At 36.1% G+C, this 26,103-nt stretch overlaps 1 protein-coding gene across 1 annotated transcript in view; it reads left to right on the forward strand.

Annotated features, from left to right (window-relative positions):
• LOC118268319 (intermembrane lipid transfer protein Vps13) overlaps positions 1-24,688 on the forward strand; it is a 35,975-nt gene extending 11,287 nt beyond the window's left edge. Inside the window, exons 17-62 of the mRNA XM_050706220.1 lie at positions 16-329; positions 431-568; positions 823-925; positions 1,035-1,267; positions 1,467-1,622; positions 1,720-1,959; positions 2,137-2,352; positions 2,442-2,708; positions 2,835-3,010; positions 3,144-3,265; positions 4,842-4,999; positions 5,228-5,371; positions 5,811-5,899; positions 5,956-6,092; positions 6,242-6,388; positions 6,499-6,695; positions 7,926-8,063; positions 8,164-8,316; positions 8,533-8,613; positions 8,726-8,859; positions 9,263-9,371; positions 9,619-9,816; positions 10,382-10,538; positions 10,749-10,867; positions 10,985-11,209; positions 11,452-11,667; positions 12,192-12,233; positions 12,565-12,618; positions 13,139-13,342; positions 13,439-13,576; positions 13,719-13,865; positions 14,092-14,240; positions 14,415-14,546; positions 14,807-15,022; positions 16,253-16,418; positions 16,633-16,855; positions 17,549-17,724; positions 18,012-18,131; positions 18,216-18,325; positions 18,495-18,690; positions 18,969-19,118; positions 19,255-19,344; positions 19,548-19,717; positions 20,898-21,024; positions 21,319-21,444; positions 22,301-24,688. Coding sequence (XP_050562177.1) covers positions 16-329; positions 431-568; positions 823-925; positions 1,035-1,267; positions 1,467-1,622; positions 1,720-1,959; positions 2,137-2,352; positions 2,442-2,708; positions 2,835-3,010; positions 3,144-3,265; positions 4,842-4,999; positions 5,228-5,371; positions 5,811-5,899; positions 5,956-6,092; positions 6,242-6,388; positions 6,499-6,695; positions 7,926-8,063; positions 8,164-8,316; positions 8,533-8,613; positions 8,726-8,859; positions 9,263-9,371; positions 9,619-9,816; positions 10,382-10,538; positions 10,749-10,867; positions 10,985-11,209; positions 11,452-11,667; positions 12,192-12,233; positions 12,565-12,618; positions 13,139-13,342; positions 13,439-13,576; positions 13,719-13,865; positions 14,092-14,240; positions 14,415-14,546; positions 14,807-15,022; positions 16,253-16,418; positions 16,633-16,855; positions 17,549-17,724; positions 18,012-18,131; positions 18,216-18,325; positions 18,495-18,690; positions 18,969-19,118; positions 19,255-19,344; positions 19,548-19,717; positions 20,898-21,024; positions 21,319-21,444; positions 22,301-22,498 — 7,301 coding nt within the window. The 3' untranslated portion in view covers positions 22,499-24,688. The remainder of the gene's footprint in view (positions 1-15; positions 330-430; positions 569-822; positions 926-1,034; positions 1,268-1,466; positions 1,623-1,719; positions 1,960-2,136; positions 2,353-2,441; positions 2,709-2,834; positions 3,011-3,143; positions 3,266-4,841; positions 5,000-5,227; positions 5,372-5,810; positions 5,900-5,955; positions 6,093-6,241; positions 6,389-6,498; positions 6,696-7,925; positions 8,064-8,163; positions 8,317-8,532; positions 8,614-8,725; positions 8,860-9,262; positions 9,372-9,618; positions 9,817-10,381; positions 10,539-10,748; positions 10,868-10,984; positions 11,210-11,451; positions 11,668-12,191; positions 12,234-12,564; positions 12,619-13,138; positions 13,343-13,438; positions 13,577-13,718; positions 13,866-14,091; positions 14,241-14,414; positions 14,547-14,806; positions 15,023-16,252; positions 16,419-16,632; positions 16,856-17,548; positions 17,725-18,011; positions 18,132-18,215; positions 18,326-18,494; positions 18,691-18,968; positions 19,119-19,254; positions 19,345-19,547; positions 19,718-20,897; positions 21,025-21,318; positions 21,445-22,300) is intronic.
• The last annotated feature ends 1,415 nt before the right edge of the window (positions 24,689-26,103 follow it).

Below are 26,103 nucleotides of genomic sequence, written 5' to 3' on the forward strand. Positions count from 1 at the left end.
TTTGTTCTTCAACAGAACTAATACTCAGTATCAACCGAAAGACGACAGATGCGACGAAAGGCTACGATAGATTCTTAGTCTTTTCGCTAGCGCTGTTAGAAATAACTGCTGTTCAGAAGACGTTTACACTAGAAACCGTCATTCGTTTGGGATCTGTGAAGTTGCAGCATCATAGAGTTGGGTATGGACTATCGGTCTTGGATATCATTGAGACACCCGAAGTCGTGATAGAAGATCAGTCTATTGAAAATGTTGCCATCAGTAATGTACACTTACAGACTCAGAATCAGAATCAGAATCGATACCTCTTCACTGTTACCTATAGAAATGTGAGTTGCCTTTGTTGATATGGAAAGTTATATTATTTTATTATTAAATATTGTATTATATGAAACTAAAAATTGTAAACTTAACAAAAAAATGTTTTCAGGTTGATAAAAAATGTCCAGATTTTAGAGGCATTTATGGTTCAGTTGAACAGATGATTGAGTTGGATTTCACTAATTTGAGAGTTCTACTGCATCTTGAAGGCTTGCGCGAGATCCTTGTGATTGTTAATGAATATCAGGTATGTAGATAGATACGGTACTAATTAACTATTAGGATACTGTGTAGTAAGTATGTGTATCGTTCACAAATACAATGAAAGTATTAATAAAAGGGTGCTCGATTAATATCAAGCCATGACGTGAGTTAATAATGATGCTGCACGACGCCCGTGGTCGAGGCAGCTATCTCAAAAATAACGAAGGGTTTTCGAATTATATATTGTTCACAACTTTGTTTATCCATATAATGTTTAATATTTTGCATCTTTCTCAGACTCGAATGCAAGCTATTCAGAGCACAGTCGATAGAACAGCTAATGCTGGACCACTGGAAACAATTATGGAGGATGAAGAGTTTGTCACAGCTAAGTCTAAAGGTAAGAAGAAATGATAATCAAAGTCTATCTCAATAAATAATAAATAATTATAATAAAAACGTAAAGCAAAGATTAATTTTGAATATAATGTCACTATTATTATTCACAGTGAGTGTATCGAAGCCATCTCGTCAAAAGCAAGTGGAGAGCATACAAATGAAAGTCAACTGTAAGATTGGGGCAATAGAGATTGTTTTCGCAACGGAAAGGCGTCCTTTGTCCGTGGTACAATTGCAAGGTGCTACGGCTGGCCTAGTATTGAAGGCGTCTTATACACAAGTCGACTGCACCATTGCGTCTATTAAAGTAGAAGATCTCAATCCCGCAACAATACATAAAGAGGTAGGAATATATTTGATGCATTTTTACAAATTGCTCAGATCCTTAACTATACTATTATACGTTTAGTGGTGTTTTTTATATTATTGGCACATTATTGTTTACATATGTGAGTATGTATGTGAAGTAAATTATTAAAGAGTTTCAATGAGATATTTTTTAATTTTTTTATCTTTTTCTAATTTTTTCATATTTTTTACAGATACTCAAAGTACTCGGCGGAGATGTGATGAATGTACAAATAGTGATGTACAACTTAGACCACTTCCCCAATGTCAGTGATGTGAACATGTCGATAAATTGTCAAGTCAGCTGTCTGCGCATTATTTTCCTCAACTGGTTTGTCACATCTATGTTGGTAAGTAACCATTAATTTTCACCTATTATGTAGTTATTTACTCTTTATTCACGAAAATTCAGTGTGTTACATCTAACACAATATCTTCTTTTATTAGGAATTCCTGAACAATTTCCAAACCGCTCAACAAGCGATCATTGACGCATCTTCGCAAGCCGCAGACGCAGCGAGGGCAAACGTACAAAACGCGTACACAAATTCAACAAAGCTATCCCTTAAAGTGCGCCTAGCTGCTCCTATCATTATTGTACCAGAAAACTCCAAGAGTCATAACGCAATGCTCATAGATTTGGGTGTGATGACTATAAACAACAAGTTCGTGGACCTGAATGTCGTTGTGAGTATGCAAGAATTACAAGTACAATCGCGGACACATCCGCCTGACCACCACGAAGAAAAATTTTGTTTGCTTTTGAGTCAAGCGGATGTGTATGATGATTATACTGTACCTAGACGTAAAATACTCTAATATTTGATAGTGTGACATTATATTTTGTCGTATTATAATTTTTAGGATATCAGCAACAAGGTAACAGTCGATGAGTTAACTCTTGAATTAGAAGATATGAAAGTGTCATGTGTGAAGCTTGAAGACGATTACAAGGAGGCTTTACAAGAGAGGAAATTGCTGCGGCCTACCAGTTTTAAACTGTTAGTTAAACGTAGCCTTTCACTCTGGTATGAATCATTACCAGACTTGGATATTTCAGGCAGGATGAAAACCATTGCCGTAAGTGTTACTACTCTGAAGTAAACACAACCTATTAATTCTTTCATAAAGAAGATACATTGAAACTGATAATTATTATTAACTTTCAGATCACAGTAGGCCATAGTGATTACAAGAGTATTATGAAAATACTTAACCAAAATCTGCAAGAAGGTGCTAAGCCCGAAGATAAAGCCGCTGCGGGGCTAGCTAAAACTGCATCGAAGGCCACTGTAAGACCGAGTAAAATGCAGTCCAAGTCTGTGGCTGCCGTCATACCGTCCAAGGATAATGTAGTAAAGAAACCTAGAACTTCTATTAAGTTCTCTTTCACTATGGACAGCTTCGTCATAGATCTGCTTAATACCGTTTCCACTGTAAGTAGATGGTCTATCTAGTATTTCTTTTGAATAGTAGTTCTGAAGACTTTGTTTAGGCAAAGATATTATTTAAATGTATAATTATGGTTTCTCGCAATAGTGACTTACTGGTTATGATTTTAGGTACAAACCGGAGAGTATTCAATGTTCTCCCAAGATGTGGACCTTGCGCGTTTCTGTATGGCACTGCTCTCAGTGAAAGGCAGAATGCTATCAGATGGTTCTATGCAAACCTCTGTGTTACTTGTCGATTGTACGCTCGATGACACACGACCAGGCAGAGGGAGTAAGATGACCAGGTCGGTATTGTTCACATTTAAACATTAATAGTTAAATTACGTAAATACGGCATGCACTGCAGAGTATCCAATCTTTATAAGGATAAACTTTATAAAATTTACTGATTAAAAGAATATTGAATTGTAATACCAGGTACCTAGAAAGACGTCGGTCGCACAAAGCCGACTCTGGAAACGATAGTGCGATGGAAACCCCTGACAAGATACGTAGCATGATCGATGTTACCTACACCATGAAGAATAATGATACATTCAGTAAGTTTCGCTGTAACTTTTGCGATTTAATTTTGCACAAAGTTTATAATAAATAATAATTATTTTAAGATCGTCGATCTGTAAATTACAGACACTTGAAGTCTATATTGTTACTAGCTACTTCCGCGCGGTTTCACCCGCTCTGCTCGGCTCCTATTGATCGTAGCGTAATGTTTTATAGCCTATAACCTTCCTCGATATATGCGCTATCCAACACAAAAAGAATTATTCAAATCGGACCAGTAGTTCCGGAGATTAGCGCGTTCAAACAAACAAACAATCAAACAAACAAACTCTTCAGCTTTATAATATTAGTATAGATATTATTTAAGTTGTGATATGCCACCATTTTCCTTACGGCTTAATGTATTTAATATACATTTATCATCTGATGATTAGTGTATTTATCCACTCAAACGTCCGGCCCGCGCGACCGTTTATCTCTCTAACGTCCAGCCGCGCACGGCATCCGAACCGCGCGCGACTCGCAAGTTCGTCGTAACAAAAAACCTATATAGCTACTGAACCGTAATGCCTAGAATAAAGAAAAGAATACCAAAAAAAGTTTGAAGAATACTGATCAATCTTAACGAATTTTTTATATCTTTAGTTAATCTTTAAAATACAATAAAACGGGTTAAACATGAAACACAGAAAAAAAAACAGAATTATTTCTACCTTTTTAGAATATACGGCACAACTATTGCATATTTTATCAATAAAATATTTTTACAACAAACTAGACTCATTACCCTTTCTTTTGATGTATATATGATTATATTGGGTTAACTCTAAGTATTGTAATTAAATCGAAAGAAAACACTACTCGTAATTTTACACATCAAAAAACCTGAGGAACACATTGACATTATTATGGAATCTTCAATGAATTTAGTATATTTCTCTTTGAAAAATGTATTATTTTGCTTATTACGAAATGTATTTCGATATTTTATATACTATTGTAATGCAAAGTATGTAAAATATGTATAAACAAAACTAAAAGTGGCCAACACCATACGACCGGCCATTTTTTCGAAACAACAATCGTTTGAAGTTAAAATTAGACTAGATTTATCAGCTAAAACTGTGATATTTATACATCATCGTAAAGCACAAATCTTCTAGTTTATTTTGATGTATAACTACACTTGCAAGATAAATTAAACAAAACTGTAGTATTTACGACATAATTGTTGGAACTCACAAAAACACTTCACAACACGGGCGTAAAACGAGTCAACTAACTTTAAAAATTTATATTTTGTTTGTCAAAGCATATTACAACGCCATGTCTTATTTTTTCGTCGAACAATTTATTCAGCTGTATAGATAATCAGTCAAAACTCACCAAACAAGACCGTATTTTAAACTAGAGGGAGTTAAACAGAACTCGTCGCTTTGGATACTATAGTATCCATGGGCGTATGACGCTCCTTTTTTTGGATACCGTGCTATCCATGAACGTTAGAGTGGTTATAGGGGTCCTGACTCCTGAATAATAATCCAAATCTTTTATAGTTGTCATCATGATATTTATTTTAAACGTATTTTCACCAATCTTGTGTTCTTGCAGTTGACATGAGAATCTTCAGTTTTGATCTTATATTGGCGATGGATTTCCTGAATAAGATCGCGGAGTTTATGACGACGGGAATGGCCGAGGATGGACATAAACCAAAGGACGAGGCAACATTAACCCCGCGAATGACTGAAAAATCTATTGATGTAACGGTAAACAATCCAGAATAATTAAAAAAATAAATATAAAAAAATCGTTATACAAATGTCTCTGCATCACCCAAAGGTCAGACTGGAGGATAATGTCAATGGCATTAAGTCCGCTTACTGTACGATTATGCATAAAGCTTAAATAATCATAAATATCGGAACTTGACAAATAAATAACTATTAATTGATCAAAAATAATAAATTGTGTGTCTGTTGTCTTTAATTCTGCAGAAGAGAAAATCTACAGCGGTATCGACTGCAATGGCGGAACCGCCAAAACTATCGATGATGACAGTGAACATAAAGATTGAACAACCAGATATTATCCTCGTGGAATCCCTGGAAATGAAGCATTGTGAAGCTTTGGTGTTGAATGTATGTATTTCTATGTTAATAATATGGATTAGTTTATTTGTTATTTTTATTGTAAGAAGTGCACTGTTCCAATTTTAGACGAACACTTCGTATGTTAATAATTAGCAGCGGTTCTAAGGGGGACTGACGATTATTTTTTTACGAATCCGAATACGAATTGATTATAACTTACAAAATTTCCTTTGGTTTACTTTATTTTTGGAGTTGGCACGAAGAATATTGACACGTTATTAACGCATCGAGGACCATTACGGAATATACATATGTCGCAGGGAAATGATAAAAACAGGGATTTCGTCAAATCCCTAAGGGATTTGATCAAACCACGGCGGATGTCAAAATAACAACACGATTTTATCATTTCCCTAAACAAAATCTGGTGATTTGACAAATCCCTAAAGACACATATAAGTCGATAAATGGTCGTATGTATGCGTAGATGGAGGCCCGGTTCAAGTTGCGGCGCAGCGTGGAGCGTATGGTGGCAGACGGCGGTATCTCCGGCCTGCAGATGGTGGTGCGCACGCTGGGCGACGACGGCCGCGCCGCCAGCCCGCCCGGGGGCGCGGGGGCGCGGCCGGCGGGGGCGCGGCCGGCGGGGGCGCGGGCCCGCGGTACCTGCTGGCGCCCACGCACCTGTCGCTGGCGCTGTCGCAGCCGCCCTGCAGCGGGATGCACATAGACCTCGCCATCACTGACATCAAGATCACCGTGTCACCTGGTCAGTCTACCACTCAAGTGTTTCACTGTGTTATTAGTGCACTCAAAATGACAATGGCAAAGATGTTTAGACATAACAAAAGATCAATAGACTAAGCAAACATTGAAAGTTAAAGAATATTATTACTAATTTATTTTTTCTACATACAGATATCATTGCCCTGCTAAATCGTGTGCTGGCAACGATGACAAGCAGTGACGAAAACAACCAAGTAGAAGAAAACAAGGCGATATTCTACAATAATCTATGGGCCATTCAACCATTCAATCCTAACTCTTATTGGTTCTTAAAAACAGGTGAGGATACTAACTACTGTCATGTTTCTTTTAATTTGTACTCTTTTATGAGCACTTATCGTAATGCTGTTGGAAAAGTACTTAATCACATATTATTATTTAATCAATAGAAGAAGCAGTGGAGGCAATCGACGCAGAGGACGAACCATATGTAGAGATGGACGCGAATCCTCCAGTTGGAGAGATTTGTTTGTTATCATGTCCATCGATCATCACGTCTTTTGAAATGGAGATCGGTAATGAGACTATACCCGTCTTGGTCATGCAAGCTTCTCTCACTGGACAAGTCAAAGATTGGAGCTCGGATGTGAGTAATTTTGTTTAGAATTTTTCTCATTATAATACTATATTTATATATTACTAGCTTTTGCCCGCGACTTCGTTCGCGTGGAATAGTGACTTCCGGCAAATTTTTGGTTTTAACCACATAGTTCCCGATCTCGCGGGATCTCTTCAAAAATGAGATGTGGAAGATATTCCAGGGAACTCTTCAAAAATCAACATAATGAGCTCTGCGTTTGAATTTAATAGATGTATACTCACTTAGGGCATTGAAAAAATAGTTTAAAAACGGACTTAAACTAAAGAAATATTATAATCTTTCCGAACTTAAGATGAAAACTAACTTAAAACTAAAGAAAGCTACGAATTACGAATTTATAACAATTAAAAAAGAAATTATATTACAACCTTTCCTCTATGCTATAATAACCAAGCTTAAACTAAATAATTTAAAAGAAGCGACGAAATCTAATCTAATTAATTTATAAATTAGACTTACAATTTTATTTAAAAAACTAACTACAGTAACTACTAATAATCGATATCAAACTAAACCTACGTTAAATAGTTTAACCAGAAAACCAGGAAAACCGAACTAATAAAATTATTAATTGACAAATACAACGAAACCAATTTAGAATATACGAAACAGCAGGACCACTATTGTTCAATTTCGTACTTATAGTACGGAATTGAACATGCGCTGTATGTCCGGAATAAATTTATTTTTTGATTTTTGAAATAAAAATCCTATGTCCTTTCTAAGGTTCTAAACTATATCTGTACCAAATTTCAACCAAATCCGTCAAATAGTTGCGGAGATTATTGGTATAAGCATAGAATAGTGTTCGACGTGATTCTTTAATTTGACATGACTTTTTTATTTATGAACCGATTGACATGAAACAAATATACTCTAAATAAATATACACTAAAGCATAACTGAAGCATGCCACAATATATTCGTGAAAACCGCATCCAACTCGGATCAGCCGTTTCTGAGATTAGCGCGCATAGACAAACAGACAAACAGACAAACAGACAAACAGACAAACAGACAAACAGACAAACAGATAAACAGACAAACAGACAAAAAAAAAGTTAATTACATTTTTGGGTTCGACATCGACATAACAATAACCCCGGCTATTTTTTTTATTTTTATTTTCAATGTACAGACAGCACTTTTCTACGATTTTATTATATGTATAGATATAGATGTACAATTTACTATAATAACATTTTTTTTCCTTAGTTCTATGCCGAGTCCACATGGGCAATGCAAGTGTCGTACTATAATATTGAACGTGCAGTGTGGGAGCCGCTTATAGAACCTGTGGAAGTTCTGAAGGATTACCAATATAAACATGTGCCTTGGGAACTTAAGATGGAGGTAAAGTACATCAACACATTTAACAAAATGTATTTCATTCAAATCTAGACCTTGTTGTTTCCGTAATAAAGCTCAATTTTATATGTTTTTTAACTTACAGGTGGTGATGCATGCACAAGAGACGCATACAATAATAGACACGACGGATGAAGCTGCTAACTTGCAAGCCGTGGCCCAGAGACAAGCTCATAAGACCGTCACCCTGTCCAGTAGCGAACCACTCGAGATTACCATTACTAGGACCGGCATGGAGGTAAGATTTCATCGTAATAAAATTTTCATGGCATAGAGCGGCAAACAAGAAGATGGATCGCCTGATGGTAAGCAATCGACGCCGCCCATGGACACGTACAATACCAGGGTAGTTAAAAGTGCGTTTGTAACGCACGAGGTGGAAGGGAAGATGGGATTTGGGTAAATATGCACATAATAATATATTGTGATATTCATGAGAATAATTTTGTTATAGGTGCTGACTTTACTAGGAAATTCATTTTCCGCCGCTGGGGAAACTTCCGAGGGAACAACCACTTCAAAGTCCAAAGTTGATGTGAGTATTGAAATATTTTATAAAATGTTTTTATAATCATTCTATCCAATTTTAACAATGTCATCATTGACTAAATAATAGTTTTAAATGTACTCTATTATAATATTTCCAGCCTTTCACAAAAACTTTCCTGGGTGCGCCTTACGTTCTACACAACTGCACCGGTCTCACGGCTAAGTTGATGTTGAAAGAAAATCACGACTTCACTGTTTGTCTTACTGAACAATATGTTTCGTCTGACTACAGGTACATATACATACATATCTTTTATAGCATAATAACCCAACTCTTATTTCGCAATAAGTAGTGGTACATAAGTAGTGTACATAAGTAACTACTTATGTATACTCAACGTCAATACCCTCGCGGCAGGCCCAGAAGGAGATGGCGGGATGAACTCGACTCCTATGAAAAGGATTGGTCACAGAAAGCTCTACAAAGAGATGAGTGGAAGGAGGGTAGGGAGGCCTTTGCCCTGCAGTGGGACGACCAAGGCTGACATAAAGTGATACATATTCGCTGTTACAATAAACATTTTGGAGGGTGTCCTACCTTTTTTTCAATACTTTTTTAAACTTCTAGAAAGCTTCTCCTTAATTAAAGTTTTCCTTTAGTATTCTGTCTCTTAAAATAGGGGTATTTGTTTTAGGGAAGTGGTTTTGGAACCAGGTGCTTGTGTGCCATTGCAGCTTAAACATGGTGGATTGAATTTGATGAAACTGAACGAACCACCACCTCCACTCAAATTAAGTGTTAAGGTAAGCCTTTACGTATAATATAAACTTTAGCTTTAATCTGTTGATCTTAATGTTTTATTTAGAGTTGTAACCAATTTGCATTACTTTTGGAACAAATCTACATTATTACGCCTGCCTCTTTAAGAATAGACTAAACCTTTAAGGTCTCATTAGACGTTTGTCAGAATAAATTAGAATACGAAAATCTACATCTCATTGTTCACAATCACTTCATGTACATAAAAAAGAAAATGAATGCTTCTTTCAGATTGTGGAAATAGACGACGAGGTCCAGATCCCAGTAGACCGTGCAGACAAGCGTTACTTCCCACTAGGCCGCAAGATGTCCGGCATCGCGAGTGAGAAGAATGTTCCCCACGTGGCCGCCATTGAGCCGCGCGGACTTATCTCTGATGTCGTCATGCAAGACGCCGCGCTGCATATCTATCTTAGGAGTGTTGTACAGGTAATAATAATAATATAATTCATAACATAACGTCACGCATTATGAGGAGGTTTCTGTCTCTGGAGCCCTAACTACCGGTAGCTTGGACCATGTTCCCGCTACTGGTCGGCTCCTATTTTTATATTTTTAAATATTATTTTATATTGTATGTTTTAAATATTATTTAAAAATGTAAATTTAGAGAATTTTAAATAAATATAGAGTCATATAATTCATTATGTGTTGCTGTATCCAATTTGTATGCATTATTAGGTGTGCTGATGGTCGATTAAGATGGTAACTGGTTACCAAACGGTTTAAGCACTTTGTACGACGTAACCAAGAAACACAGAGATTTGTCTGTTCTTCTTTATCTCTCCCTTTTTTACTCTCTTCCACTCTTTTTTTATGGAATAAAAAAAACGAGTTGATGACAAAGAACCTTATAGTAAGGAATTAGCATTGCCCATGTCTCCCATCCCTCAGTTTTCCTTTCTTAAACTATTGAAACCGTATTTCAAACCGTTCAAGAAAAAAAAAATAGACGTCTAACAGAAGATTCCCTAATATACATCTTTATGTGTAGGTAACGAACACGTTATCAGTGAACGTGTCGGTGTACTACATGACGCTGAGCGGGAACGAGGTGCGACTACTGGGCGAGGTGAAGCCGGGTGACATCATACGACTGCCACTGCAGGCAGTTCATACTCCTACTGCTGAGCTATTCTTCTCCGTTGAAGGTATGTCGCTGTTTCTATAGAACATGTTGTATAAAATCGTATTTTTACCTACAGTTACATGCTTGTGTCGATAGATGTTCAACTTTATCGTTTTAGAATAAAGTCAGGAATCTATCGAAGATAAGTGTGTGACTTGTGTCTTTTCAAACTCAATAACCATTTCAATTTCGAACTTTCTATTGTTATTATCCATGTGGCTTCATTGTTTAGGATTCACAGTATCTGTATCACCATTCATCTGGCGTGAGCTACAGCAAGAAGTTAATATATCCAGGCTATTGCAGTGCGATTCTAAAGATAAGAACAGTGGAGAGAAGTTTTATCTAAAGGTATAATATCTTAACCGTATTTACGTAATGCTCTACGTTTTGCTCTTTGAGATATTATGTGCTCAACATTTAACATCTTTCGAAAGAGTGATTGGCTAACAAATGCTTATTCTTCAGGCGGTCGGTACAATGGAACAAGTATTCTACGAGCACACAACCCGCCATACGTTCGCGTCGTCCTGCTACGACATAGTGCTCAAACCTGCCGTCAAGCTGCAGAACTGTCTGCCAGTTGAGATCGTAGTCTCACAACTTGGTTTGAAGAGAACTCAGGTGTTCCGTCCTGGAGAGATGTTCCATTTATCACATTTATCGCCGAATAGAGCGTCTATTGTTATTATGGTAAGAACAAATATTATATTTTATGTTTTAGTAAATTTAATGTCTCTATAAATATTATTGTATCAATAATATACTACAAAACGTTCTTAGGTTTAGATGGTTAAGTAAAAACGTAACAAAAAGGAAAATGGTTTTAATAATGTTAAAGATTAAGACAAAATATACAGAATAAACCAGATGCTAAGTAATCATCACAATGAAAATATAACGTCCTACTAAGTACATTTATATCTATATTTCAGATCCAAAACTATCTTGACAAATGTTGGGTATGTACAAAGAATCTTCCAGAAAGTGATACTGAGCTATCGGTATGGTCGTTTGAATCTCATGACAGTCCGTCGGTAATGACGTTAGACTTGGGTATGCATAGCGTGGATTTAGAGGGCACACAAGTCTTGTCACTTTATTGTCCCTTCTGGATGCTCAACAAAACAGGATTCACTTTATGCTACAGGGTAAGTACTAAATATATATTTTCTAAAGTGTTCTAAATCATGAGTTTTTTGTGGGTGCGATGGTTTTGGCATCGAAATTAATTGGCTTCGAGTTTTTTATGTGAGTGAAAATTCTAAATTTGTCAATGTTGTTCATCGCTGCAGCATCCGTCGTTTAATTGGCATGTTATGAGTGACTTCTACTCAGTGTCCAACTATGATTGAAATAATATTTCACATTCTTCAAAAATACTAAAACTAGACAAGAGACTCATGTGATATGTACGAGTACGAGTATTGGTAGCTAGATAGTATTAATCATTTGACCTCTTCCATGTTGTCTACTTTTCATGTATTCTTTCTAAACTATGAAGTATGTATGAGTGATACAGTAAGTAGAAACGCTATGAGGCTCTCTAATACTACTATTTAGCCATTTACTATGTCATTGGCATACAATGATGACGTTGAACTCATTCGTAATCTGTACTGTTGGAGTAGATCTTTATTATCACATTGGCCATAAATACATTACGTGGTTACAGAAATCAAAGAAACCAGAAAAAGACTCCAGCACCCCCAACAAGGTATCTTTGAGATGATCTTAATCGTGAATATTTTTTAATAGATGTTTTTCCTTTCATTATTTTTATTTTAATCCTCGATTCGGTCGGTTATTGCTTCCTTTGTCTAACAAGCCTCATCTCAAAGCATAGGATTTTTTGATTTCGATATTTATGATCATTGCCTTGTAACCCTTATTTTATTTTAGCATGCGTCTACCAGTGGGGTCATAGCCTAATCCATAAGTAATGTTGTCCGTTTACACAGTATTTGTGATGTTATAAGTTAGATAAGTAAATTGTGTTTTAGTTATAGCGAATACTGTATGGGTTGTCCATTTTATATAAATTACAGATTAAACATTCACCTTGCAGTAAATTTCTTAGACGCCATACGTCTTGTTTGCCGGTAAGTGCAAACACTATTAAAGCACTATAAAGTTATTAATTTAATTTGCTACATTAAGCACACTCAAGAGGATTTTGGTATTAATTTATTATAAGTTCTAGGGTTGTCACTATCGGGTACAAAAATAATGAAAATGTTAAAAAAGGCTTATGAGGTTCGTGTGTTTTGTGTTGGGTTGTGTCTACATATTGTTTAAAAGGAAAAAATGCACACATAATAGCTTTCATTTTGTGGATTACCATGGCCCTACTGTATTTATTTGCTTTGTATCAGCATGTATTTTTATAAGTATTATTGTGTATACAATAGCGTACGATTTGTAGCATTTTTGATAGTATGCATGGTCACACAGTAACCTGAGTTCCATTAAATCACCAAACTTGTTAATATTTTTTTATTTAGCTTCGTGGTAACGGTAAGCAAGCTTTGTGGTACAGGTTAATGCATAATGACGCGCTGCAGCATTGGTCGTTAACGACTAGAACTAAAAATGATATTGAATAATATTTTATTCTTTTAGAATGTCGATGAAACTGGTAACGTGATATTCCATCCTAAAGAATATAAGGAGCCGATTCTGTTCTCGTTCCGTGCAAAGAATTTCTTTGGTAAAAAGAAGGCTGCTATTCGCGTTGAGTTTGGTGAATGGTCCGATAAGTTCTCGCTTGATGTTCCTGGAAGCTCTGGTGTTGTACTGTGCAAGCACGAGGGGCGAACGTATCAGGTAAATAAAGATTCTCATTACATATTTTCCCAATGTCAGTTATATAGACTATCAAAGTTTATCCTTATTTTTTTAATCATAATTTCCTCTTTGTAGGTGGCAGTTACGAATCAACTTACATTCAACAGTTTGACTAAAATGGTGATATTCACGCCTTACTTCTTGATCATCAATGAAGCGCCATTTGATATTCAATATCAGGAGCTGCATAGATCTGGTGATCCTTGGACTACGGTAAGACAATATAGAATACATACACATTTTATTTTTCGTTATATGACGAAACTTTTTCCCGACAAACGGGTTTGATACATTTATTGCCTTATTGTGATTCTGATGGAGGTTTAGGGTAACTAAATATTTTGTATTGTTTTAGGTGGCACAAAATTCAAGTGCTCCGTTGTGGCCGATTGTAGAGAAAGAAGACAAGTTGTTGTTATTGCGCGTCGCTTGTTCTCCAGGACATGCTGCTCCATTCTTATACACTGAACAACATTCAGTCTGCTTGAAGCTGGACAATGAGGTAACATAATAATTATTATTCTTTATTAATAAAATATACTAATTATATTGGTACTAGAATTAGTACAAATTGTTTTGTGAAATTATGTGGTGGTTCCAAACATAATTGCCGAGACATCAACACTTGAGAAATTACCTATTAGGTATGATATTTCAAAACTTTTGTGCCTAATATACTTACATAATACAAGTTAGAAAATAAAAATAACTTTTTTTTCCCATGACAGTTTGGCGGTCTACACGTGGAAGTGCAACTGAGTGAAGGCGGTACTTATATCACAATACGACAGTACCGCGACGGACACGCGCCTGCATTGCTCGTCAACTATACGCCGCACAATATCACTGTGTACGAGAAGGAAAACGTTAATGTTAAGTAAGTCAATTTTTTTATAGTAAAGAGACAATTAATAAAAGTTAAGGTTTAATTTGTAGCTTTAAAGCATATCGAGATCGGAAGCAAATATCTTTATGATTGAGACTCTACAGGATTTAAGAGAAACACTATAGTTATCCTATAGTTAAATTTAATCAAATTGGTAATTTTCAGGAAATTGAAATCAATGCATAAAATGTTGTATACATGGGATAACCCAGCAGGACCGCGTGTTCTAATATTTGAAAGTCACAAGAAGAAAGAAGTCGAAAACGACTTGAGGAAAGATGGTATTGGAGAATTCTTGTAAGTATTAATACTGACTATACTTCAACCAAAATTGGTGTGAATTTTTGTAAACAAACCATAAAAGTAAGAAGCCAAATAGAATTTTACTGTCCTTTTCTTTTAACACTGTAGACAAGAGCAAACACATGCGGTGGAATTGACGAGACATAGTTCTATCCTTATAGTGTCTTTACAAATATATCACACCGCTCTTTCTCGAATTACAATAATTTTTTATAACAACATCTTTAATATTATACTGTACTTTTTATCGATAGGATCAATGACCACACAAAGGTGCATTGGGTCTCGTTCCTGGACGGATTGCAGCGAGTGATACTATTCACAGACGACCCGATGCTAGCCAGCGGCGCATATACCGTTGGGGAAGCGGAGTCAGTGGACACTGAACTAGTATTGTCCATGCAAGGCATTGGACTGTCTTTGGTAAACGACCCAGAGCAACTCGAAATTGTTTACATCAGTATATCCAAGTATGTTTTTGTTTAATATCTTTCTACTTTACTTAAAGGAGATTGTCCAAATCTGGCTATTTTTGAACAGGCTGCTCAACAAAAATGTAATTTACCAATAATTTTATTTATATGTAAATTTTATTTTATTTTTTATTTTTTATTTTATTTTTTTGTTTTTAGTAAATGTCTGATGCTAATAACTTTGTGTAAATTAGCACTATAAAAAAATCGTTTTTTATTGGTATTTGTCATAACAAATACCAATAAAAACTACTACAAATACTTGGTCTTATCATATTAAGACCAAGTCTTTGTAGTAGTTGGCTTTGAATTTGACTTTAGTGCTGCCAATCTGCTGTCAATCTGTTGTGTTTTTCGTCAAAATGACAGATATTATTCGCTTTGTTCTTTTGCATTGTGAGTGTTGCAACTGCAGTTTATTGTGTGGGAAAATACAAAGTAGACACATTAGTAGGAATACATATTTTGTATATATATTATATGAAAATAACACTAAAGGCAGGACAGCCATAAAACATTATTACTGCAACTGCATAGTGGGTCATAGAACAGTAGGTTGATGTGCACATATAATAACTATTTTTGAGTTTTTGAGCTTGGTAAGGTACCAGAAAATTATTAATCCACCTGCCGAGTTCCTTGACCATATTTTAATTACATACTAGCTTTTGCCCGCGACTTCGTTCGCGTGGAATAGTGACTTCCGGCAAATTTTTGGTTTTAACCACATAGTTCCCGATCTCTTCAAAAATGAGATGTAGAAGATATTCCAGGGAACTCTTCAAAAATCAACATAATGAGCTCTGCGTTTGAATTTAATAGATGTATACTCACTTAGGGCATTGAAAAAAATAGTTTAAAAACGGACTTAAACTAAAGAAATATAATCTCTCCGAACTTAAGATGAAAACTAACTTAAAACTAAAGAAAGCTACGAATTACGAATTTATAACAATTAATTACATATGAATCGGACTAATATTGCATTTTAATAAAAAAAAAATGTTTTATTTCATGCATAACCAGTTTCAATAAAATGTAAAATAATATCTAAATATAAATCTTGATACAAAACTAAGTTTGTATCTTCATTCTTACTGATATGAACTAATAAATCAAACATATATTATTAGCTGAAGTGCTTGTTCAAAAATAGCCAAAGTCCCATACAAGTTGGTCAATCCCCTTTACGTCTTTTGTATTTAATATAACTCATTTTACTTTCAGCTCTGGTATAATATGGGAACAGTGCAAGGTGGGTGCACGCCGCTACAAAAAGATTGAAGGGACAAAAGTATTGCAATTGGAAGAGTGCTATCAAAGATATATTTCTGAAAAGATGGTTAGCGACGAGCCTGTTGTGCCTCGTGTCTATATAGATGAAAAAGTTGAGGTATGCTTTTACAAAATAATTATGATGTCCCTGTGTGATAACTTACTTACTTATTAACACCTCGTAAGACTTGCTATGTTGACTAAAAAAACTGCCCGCCAATAAATTATTGTGTGGAAAATGTTAAATGAAATCCTATAATTTAACAGCAATTTATGTTTATTAAAAATTAAAAGCAGTATAGAATCGGACTTTACCAAGCAAATGTCTGCAGGTGGATTTCGAAGAGATGCGTCAGTTGAAGCCGTCGGTGCGCCTCCTGCGTCGCACGCTGCAGCCGGGGCTGTGGGCGTCGTACGGTCTGACGGCGCACTCGCGGCGCCTGCACGCGCGCCTGCACCGCCTGCAGATCGACCAGCAGCTGCCGCTGCCCACCTTCCCCGTCGTGCTCGCGCCCGTACCGCCGCCAAGATCCATCACCAACGAAGATCCCAGCGGTCAGTACACCTAATTCAATCCTTATTTCTTTCTGTAAAAAGTTCTTTTTTATCTGTAGGTTTTGTATTAGTGGTTTTAATAGATATGTAGATATTGATGTCAAACGTATAGAACACTTTTAATAAGCACCCCCTACTCTTTTCTCGGGTGTCGACTACTGACTGTCGACGAAGGAACTGCACATTTCACATAATATAACAAATACTAGCAGAAATTATGTAGAAGAGGTCTATAGGCCAGCAGTGGACTGTCATGGGCTGTTAACTTGAAACCAAAAATACGATTTTCGAAGAGTAATTGAAACTTATGATTTGTATGGAACAAAATACTTTATCTTCACTTGATTTTGAGACTCTTCTATGTTTTGAATTTTGATTCAGTCATCATTGATTTCATCTGTCCATAACTACCTAAACAGCCGACTGTGACAAACAGTCATCACTAATGTCATATCATCCTTCATAAGTTGTGAAGGTTTGATATTCTGACGAACCAAATCGTTATAGAATTTTTGACCTCTTTTCCTAAATTGTGTTTTATCTTTTTGCATGACCGGGGTTTGGTATGCACGTAGCCCAAGGTATGCAGCGAATGCTAGATATCGCTAGAAAATGAAATAACTAACGCTTAGCTTGCTTATTAATACTCACTGTGTAATAAAGCACATATATTTAAACCGTATTATATTTTAGGTATGAAGCCGTTTATAGAAGTGTCGATAGTGGAACGAATAATGGAGCATAGCAAAGTGCGGCAATACAAGTACTATAAGGTGTTGATTCAGGAGTTCCATGTTAAAGTCGATATGGGACTCATCAACGCGCTCATGGGCATGTTCCCGCAACGATTGCTGAATGAACAGGAAGCGGTAAGACTTTAAAACACTAGTTAAACCGTACCCTTAGTACGAGTTTGCTTTACGTTTAAAGTAATTGAAACGACAGCGCGTTCGGCGCTCTGATTAGCTGCCTCGAATAAATCAACCAATCAGAGCGCCGAACGCGCTTTAGTTTCGATCTTGTTAAACGTAAAACAAACTCGTACTAAGCCATCTGGTTTCTTAATACTGTGTACCGTTACTTGAATATCAAATGTCTAAATACGATTTACGATCAGAAACTTCAAGTGGAATGAAACATTATAATATTCTTCTAGCTGGACGCGTTCCAACTGGACTTAGAGAAGGCAGGACAACCATTAGAAGCATTAGCTGCTATAGGCGTGGCATCAGATCTCAAGAATTTCTACGACAATTTACATTTGTCACCGCTCAAGGTAAATTAATAACAAAATCAAATATACGAAGTACATTTTTACTTGAAGTTATTCGAATTTTAACCATGTTACTATGTATTTTAGGTTCATGTTTCGTTCTCTCTCGGTGGAGCTACTCAACTGCCAACGTTCGTTGGCACAGTTCTCCAGAGCATTGGCGTTACGTTGACAGATATGAACGATGTAGTTTTCAAGTAAGAATATTAATTGGTATAATTTCAATGATAGGAAACTATAGAAAAACTAAGCATTCCGATGTTTCGGGAAAAATCTTAAATTATTTTGTCAATACTAAATCTTAATGCGTTATTCTTGATTTTTTCTTTCAAAATATGTGATTAATTTTATTCAAATTTCTACCAGATTATCTTACTACGAAAGGAACTATGAGTTCTTATCTCAGAAGGAGATGATTGGACAAGTTCAGAGCCATTACACAGGGCAGGCGCTAAAGCAACTGTATGTGCTTGTACTCGGGCTCGATGTAATAGGCAACCCGTACGGACTCGTCGTCGGCTTGAAGAAGGGAGTGGAAGATCTCTTCTATGAGCCATTCCAGGTAATTAAACTTGAAGAAAGATTTCACGTGCAGAATAACATTCAGAACTGTAATGGTACATTAAATAGATTTATCGCATAACGTCGTTACGAACTGACAAATGACACATGGAAGTAATGTAGAAGTGGCGAAGTGAACCCTAGAAAATATGTTTTATTCAATATTTTATTTTTTCAGCATCTAATTGCCTACTACTTAACTACAGCGTCGTCTCTATTTCCTTTAGTCGTCTTCTTTATTTTCTAGCTAAGAAATGTTAACGAAAGTACTTCTTTTAGGGTGCTATCCAAGGTCCAGGAGAGTTCGCGGAAGGTTTGTTCCTGGGTGTGAGGTCACTCGTGGGTCATACGGTGGGTGGCGCGGCCGGCGCAGTGTCTAGGATCACGGGCGCTATGGGGCATGGACTCGCTGCCTTGTCTCTTGATAAGGTACTGTAATAACATAAAATAAGAATAAATAAACCACCTGTGTAACTTTTACAACATATCTATAAAACACGTACTTTGTAACTTTTTAGTTGTGAGTTTCTCTAAGTGTTACTTAACAAATACACAATTTGTGCAGGATTACCAGCGCCGTCGCCGTGATAATATCAATAAACCACCTGCGAACCTTCAAGAAGGTCTAGCGAGAAGTGGTAAAGGCCTCGTCATGGTACGTATTATTTCGAGTTTAATGTAAAAAATAATTAATAACTACTTTTTTAGCCGTTCGTAGGTATTTAGTACCTACATAATTTATGTACTTATTTAAAATGAGATTTTCTGAAAACAGAAATTTTGGCTAATATGTATGTATCGATGTTATCAAGACATAAGTGCTATGTACTCGTGGTTCTACAATCCCAAACAACACAGGGCGTGGTAGACGGCGTGACGGGGGTATTCACGAAGCCCATAGAGGGCGCTCGTGAGCAGGGAGTGGAAGGGTTCTTCCGGGGACTCGGTCGGGGCGCAGTCGGGCTCGTTGCACGACCCACTGCTGGCGTCGTGGACTTCGCGTCCGGATCACTCGATGCCGTCAAGAGGTGACGTCACGCATGCTACTACTGCATGCTTCACCTGCATCGCATGCTCTGTTCTATGTGCTCTACTGCTATTGTGTCGCAAATAAACTGCACTGTTGATATTTATATCGCACTTGTTTATGTTTAGCTTTCGATTTGTCTCTGGGATGCTTGGCGAATTTCATGTTTAAGTAACTATCATCACCCTTCAAACTTCTGAATAGAAGATGTTTACCTTTACCGTTATAAATTTAGGGTTTTATTTCGCTATGATTGTATGTTAACTGAATGTCAGGGTGTAGTGGACGGAGTCCGCGGCGTGTTGATACGTCCGATACAAGGGGCGCACGAGGGCGGCGCGGGGGGGTTCGTGAAGGGGCTCGGCCGCGGCGCCGTGGGCCTGGTAGTGCGCCCCGTCGGCGGCGTCGTCGACTTCACCTCCGGACTACTCACATCTGTTAAGAGGTGGTGAGGTTACCGGAGTTAGATGTTTCGTAGTCTTACGTCATGTAGATATTACGGGTGTATTGATAATGTAATTTTAGATCCCGTGCTGGGACATTTACTTAAACTGGTATCTTTAAAAGGGTTGACTACTATAAATTTTGTAGTAAAAATGTAGCGATAATCAAATGTAGGATTAGTCTATTACGTGATAGTATGAAACCGTATTTACGACACCCCACATATTTAATCCAGTCGTTAGGCTATATTATGTTGCTATCAAAAACAGATTAGTTTAGATTTTTACTAAAATAGCCTAAGTGCAGATAGACGGTACATTTCATACATATTTATCTATTTATTCAGTTGTATTTAAAAGGTGTTGGAGCTAAACTGACATTATCTTGATTGACGCTAATACTTCATATGCAATATTGCCGCTTTTTTGCTTTTAGTATAACATGCTTGTGTGTATTGTATCATTTGTATCTAACAAGAGGTCGTGACTCACACAATAAAGACACTAATCCCACCCGTTCAATGTTATTTATTCAGACTCACATTTCTTTTTAACATAGACTTTTAATTTAATGTCAAATTGAAAAGTAATAATACTATATTATTATTGCATTCATCAAAATAATATCCAGGCAAATAAATTCTTTAAATGTACGTTTTCATTATTGCTTCAGTTTCACCTATCAATACCGATTTACTAAACCTAATTATTTATATTAATCTGAATCTGTAAATGTAGAGCGGCGGATATGTCTGAAGAAGTGACCAAACGTCGCCCCGCGCGGTACATGGCACCTGACTCAGGAGTCAGGCCATACTCCAGGCTGCAAGCTGAAGGATACAAAATGCTGTTTGAACTGGAGAAGGTATGTTCTAACCAAATCATGCCATACAATGAATATCAAGTAACATTTCCGGAGCTGCGGACTTTATATCCGGCTACAGGATTATACGGGGTGGTTTAGTCAGTAAGAGTCTGACATTTCGCCTCGCCCAGGCGAGTAAAAGTCATTAGACTTTGTTCCTTCAAAAAGTAACATAACATAATACCTACTCTTCGTGATTTATTTTATATCCTACAATTAAACCTGAGATCAAGTTCCAATCTCATATTTAGGATCTAATTAAAAATTTCATTTAATATTTATTTTTCGAAATAGGGCAAATACGTGAGCACTGATAGATACGAGGCTCACGTGTGGGTGATCCCTGGCAAGGAGGTGGTCATGTGCACCGACAAACGAATGTTATACATCGAGAAGAACAACGTGTTCGGCGGGTGGCAGGTATGGTATTGTTAATACATTATTCATTTGTAAGTACTCTAAATTCATAGGCCGGCAACACACTTCTGATGATCCGACGCTAATCACTTACCATCAGGCGAACTGTCTGCTCGTTTGCCCCCTGTTTGCTATCCCATAAAAATGTTAAGTCCCACTCACAAACGAAGCGAGATATTCACCGATAAAAATACATTTACGATGGCAACAAATATCGGTACTATGTCATACAAAGAACGCTTTAATTTGCTATCGAATGCGATAATTGTAAGCAATATATCATGATGCACCATTTCAATATTGTTTACAAAGTCGAGAATTTTAATATTGCGTGAAGTGATTGCAAACGACGAACAATTATTGCTATTTATAAATTGGCTTTCATAGTTTTATCGATTTCTTTTCAATCGATTCGGAGGTAACTGAATTTATGATGCTTTGATTTCATTTGATATTTTTTTATTGGTTATCTAGTCAAATTTACAATGTATAGTTTCTACATACAACATTTACGCAGTTGACTAGATCTTGGTATTTTTAAGTAATATCGACCAAACACGTCCTATTTTCTCTCTTGAACTAAAATTGTTTATCGGAAGGCGAAAGGTCATGTATAATTTATAGGAAACTGTCGCCTCTCATTCCGCAGGTCGTTCCTATTTCCTATAACTAGTAAATATTTCATGAATAACTCTGTAACGCTCTTATGAGGACCACGTCTTAATAACACACGAATGTTTTTTGATTTATTTTTACGATAAATCAAATATTTTTGATTTTAATAATGTATATTCAAAATAATGTTATACGGCGTGATTTTAAGCTGTTCAAAGTTTTTAATATATCCGCTGTTCAACAGATTGTGTGGTCGTACCTGTGGACGGATCTCCCCGAAGTGCCAACAGCAGTAAACAAGGGCGTGTACATCCCGACTGCAAAGAAGAAGGTGCTCGGCATGTTCCCGACGTCGGGCTCAGGCAAGGTTATATTCCTCTACGACGAACAGCAGAAGAAGTACTTGCTCGCGCAGTGCCAGCGCCTCATGCAATCACGTTGACATGAGGCAGTAGAAAGAATCTCGCCGACCGAGTGGTTGGCACAATTCTTTCTACTTATATTTGATTCTCGCACCGCATTGCTTACTTTCGCCTATCACTTTAACATGCACCACCTCGGCCCGAAAGGCTTCCGCTAAACTCTTCCTCTCCGCAGTGAGCAGTGCTTCATATGGACTATGTATTATGTTTAGTGTATCGATGTTTTGAGAACCGTGTGCTTGCTATATTTTTATAATACCTTTTTTACGTGATGATGTCAATGCAATTGAGTATGCTGAGTACAATTGTGGATTCAATATCATGGTAAAGACATTTTGTACGTAGTTAGAGTTTTGATTGATTTTTACATATTTTTACCAGTTAGATGTACTACAATGTGAAATATGAGAGAGACATTGTAATTACTTGGGAATATCGTTGAACAGAAATGTTTATGAAGTTTGTGACAACTAGCACCCCAGTTATCTCTGATTATGTACTGTACTGTAAAATGCTTTTATACCTAATGCGCTCTAACAAGGTGCGGCTGACAGATTCAGTAACGTTTCGTATCACTCTTGAAAGTTGCTGCGATTTAAAAATTATGCCTTAATATTTTAGCTGTATCACATTCGTATTATGTTAAATCATTCGGATGCGTAGTTAATTAAATTAAAACCAACCGGAATGTTCTAGTATTCAATTAAAATCTAATGAAATGAAAAATAAAGTAAAGTGTTATGCGTATAACGTAAATCCATAGTCGTGTTTAGTGATGGGATGTACGGCTACGATGGATAGGTAGTCGATGTTTTTTTAGAATAAAAAACGAAAATCGTGCGTCGTTCAATTATCATTCTTAAAAAACCTTTAATTATGTGGGTAAATCCACTGTAGACGCGGCTCTCTCTGCCCAAACCACAGTGACATTATCTGAGCAGAAATATGTAGTAGGCATTTTTCTAGACATTTCCGGCGCCATTGATAATGCGTGGTGGTACTATTCCAACATATACAAACTAATATATCCTTGTTTTCTTCACGGTTCTGTAAAACTGTAACTCTGAAACACCTTAGGGCTCGGTCATAAAATATTTATTTTGACAAGTATATACACGTAGTTAGACTGCACAACTAAATAACACACACATTTAATAAAAAAATTAAAGAGAATTAAATGTATGCTGCGAGTATCGATAGCGATAAAAAAAGATTTTTCTAATGTCCATCCCTAAAGAGAGACGTCAACGTCATACTGGCATCTGTCAGCCGCACCTTGTTAGAGCGCATTAGGTATAGTACAAATCATTTGTACAAGTTTAAATATAAACGTTGCGTTGTAATAACCTTTTCCCCTTTTTTGCGACTTTAAATATTTTTAAAGTATTTTCAATTGTATTTAAATATATCACTATGCATTTACCTATTTAAGATTAAATATTCTGTAAGTTGTTACAAGATTTCAGTCTTCCCTCATGTACCTAATTATTTAGACTTGTATTATTGAGTTTATTATGCCGTTGATATTACAAATATTTAAAGTTTATATTGAAAAATAAATTAACCTGTAAACAATCTCGAATCATTAACATTTTTTTTAAATACTCAGTTCGTCAACATTTTGGTCATAGACCTAAAATGTTGAGGTTCTATATTGGTTATGTTATTGATATACTTTTATAGACTATGTTACGTTATTCGCAATATATTGTTATTGTAAGTTTAATATTACGGAGGCAAAATCAGTGAAGTAAGTGTATTTATTCTGTATATTATTATGTTTCCTTATCGAAGCCTGATAGTACAAACATTCAAAGAGTCGAATTTTTTATACATTGCAATGTTTGTGAAATAATGGCAAAGCTAAGAGCCAGAATGGCTTCAACTGCTGAGGCTTTCCATACCAGTGCCTTAAGATCGATGTTTAGAAAGCTGATTTGTTTTTTGCTCTAAAACTATTAATGATTGCTTTAAGTTTTTAGTTACATTGGAAATAGTGTTTATTTGAAAACTAAGTTATGTTAGGTTGAGTGCACAATTTATATTTGCTTCGCCATTGTGCGCTAGCATTATCAATGGCTTCGAGATGTAAAATTTTCTTAATTTTTTAAATATGTTTATTTGTTGAAGCGTTTATGCGAAATAGGTATGTTTAATTAGATCTAAAGTCAACTTTGTTATTATATTGCCTGTTGCACAATTTACTTATTTGGATTTTGTTTTGTCTTGTTCAAGCTTGTGTAAGAACATTTTCAATATAAACAATATACAAAAAAAACTGTGTTTTATTTTATTTGGTACTTATATTCCACATCACTATTAAGCCTTAACATATCCATATAACATGAATGACGAATTAAAAAGGCGTTATAAATTTACCGTTCGTTATCAGAAAGCTACGTTGCAAGTGCCTGTGGGTGTAAACGAAACATTTTGTTGATCTATAGCCTAAAACATGGCTAAAATGACAAATTCATCAATGTCTGAAGTGATATTATAAATGTACGAGCAATATTTGCGTCATAAATCAAGTCGCGACACGTTTTGGGACAAACTGGAATGAAAACGTTCGAAGTATTACCACAGGTATTACATATGCAAAATATTGCAAAAATATGGTGTATAATATACACAACTCAGTATTTACAAATTACTGCTTGTACTAAAATATCACTAATACGTGAGATGTAGGTTTGAGCTAGAACCTCTAGATTTTGAGATAGGTATTTCAAGTTTTCAGGCTTCCGAGGCGTTTTAACAAATCAACAAATGAAAAGAACAACATTTTAGTGCTCCTAGGAATTCATCTAACTAATTTCTTATATTCGGCAATCGTAAGTACTTCTGACGGTCTACTCTACTAAGAAATTAATTAAAATATCAAGAATCTATAGGTAGGAACGTATAATTGATACATTAATATAAATGTATAATGTCAGGAGTTAATTTTAATGTGTGAACAAACTAATTACGTAGCTAATGACATTAGTATCAAATTATCTGTACATACTGCCTATCTATTAACTTATGTAGGTACATGCCTATAATATTATGCAAGTATGAGCAGAGTAAATATGTGCGTAATGAATATATGATGGTTATTAAGTGATTTTCAGGATATTACGTGCTCATTGTTGAGTTATTCTCTCGACAGTACCTATTAACTTAAATATTTATACCTCCCCAACTTCAGTAACTTAGGACTTAGGTTAGCTAAGTACCTACTTACCTAAGCTGGTGCTTACCTAAGCACCCTGTAAAATACACATTTAGCTGTCGGCACCAATGTACCTAGTTGGCCAACGATCCGGGAGTCTCAATACTAGGAACAATACACTTACCTAGTACTTAGTATAGGTAAGTGTACTTCTGCTTAGTACTTCGGAGGCATGATGTTGTGTCGTATTACAAGCTACTATATTGGTAGCTGCCTATATGATTAATGAACCAGTTCAAAACACCGCCGCTAACTCAATTTTATCTCTATGATTAATATGTAAAATTTCATCATAAACTCGATTCAAACGTGTTACAATCAAACGGAGTAATAATAAAGGCCCCTTTATATTCAAACAATAAAACGGTATTCAGTGATGTTTCTTACGTCTTCAGCGTAATGACATCT

Source organism: Spodoptera frugiperda, chromosome 29 (genome assembly GCF_023101765.2).
Source record: "Spodoptera frugiperda isolate SF20-4 chromosome 29, AGI-APGP_CSIRO_Sfru_2.0, whole genome shotgun sequence".
Classification (NCBI taxonomy): domain Eukaryota; kingdom Metazoa; phylum Arthropoda; class Insecta; order Lepidoptera; family Noctuidae; genus Spodoptera; species Spodoptera frugiperda.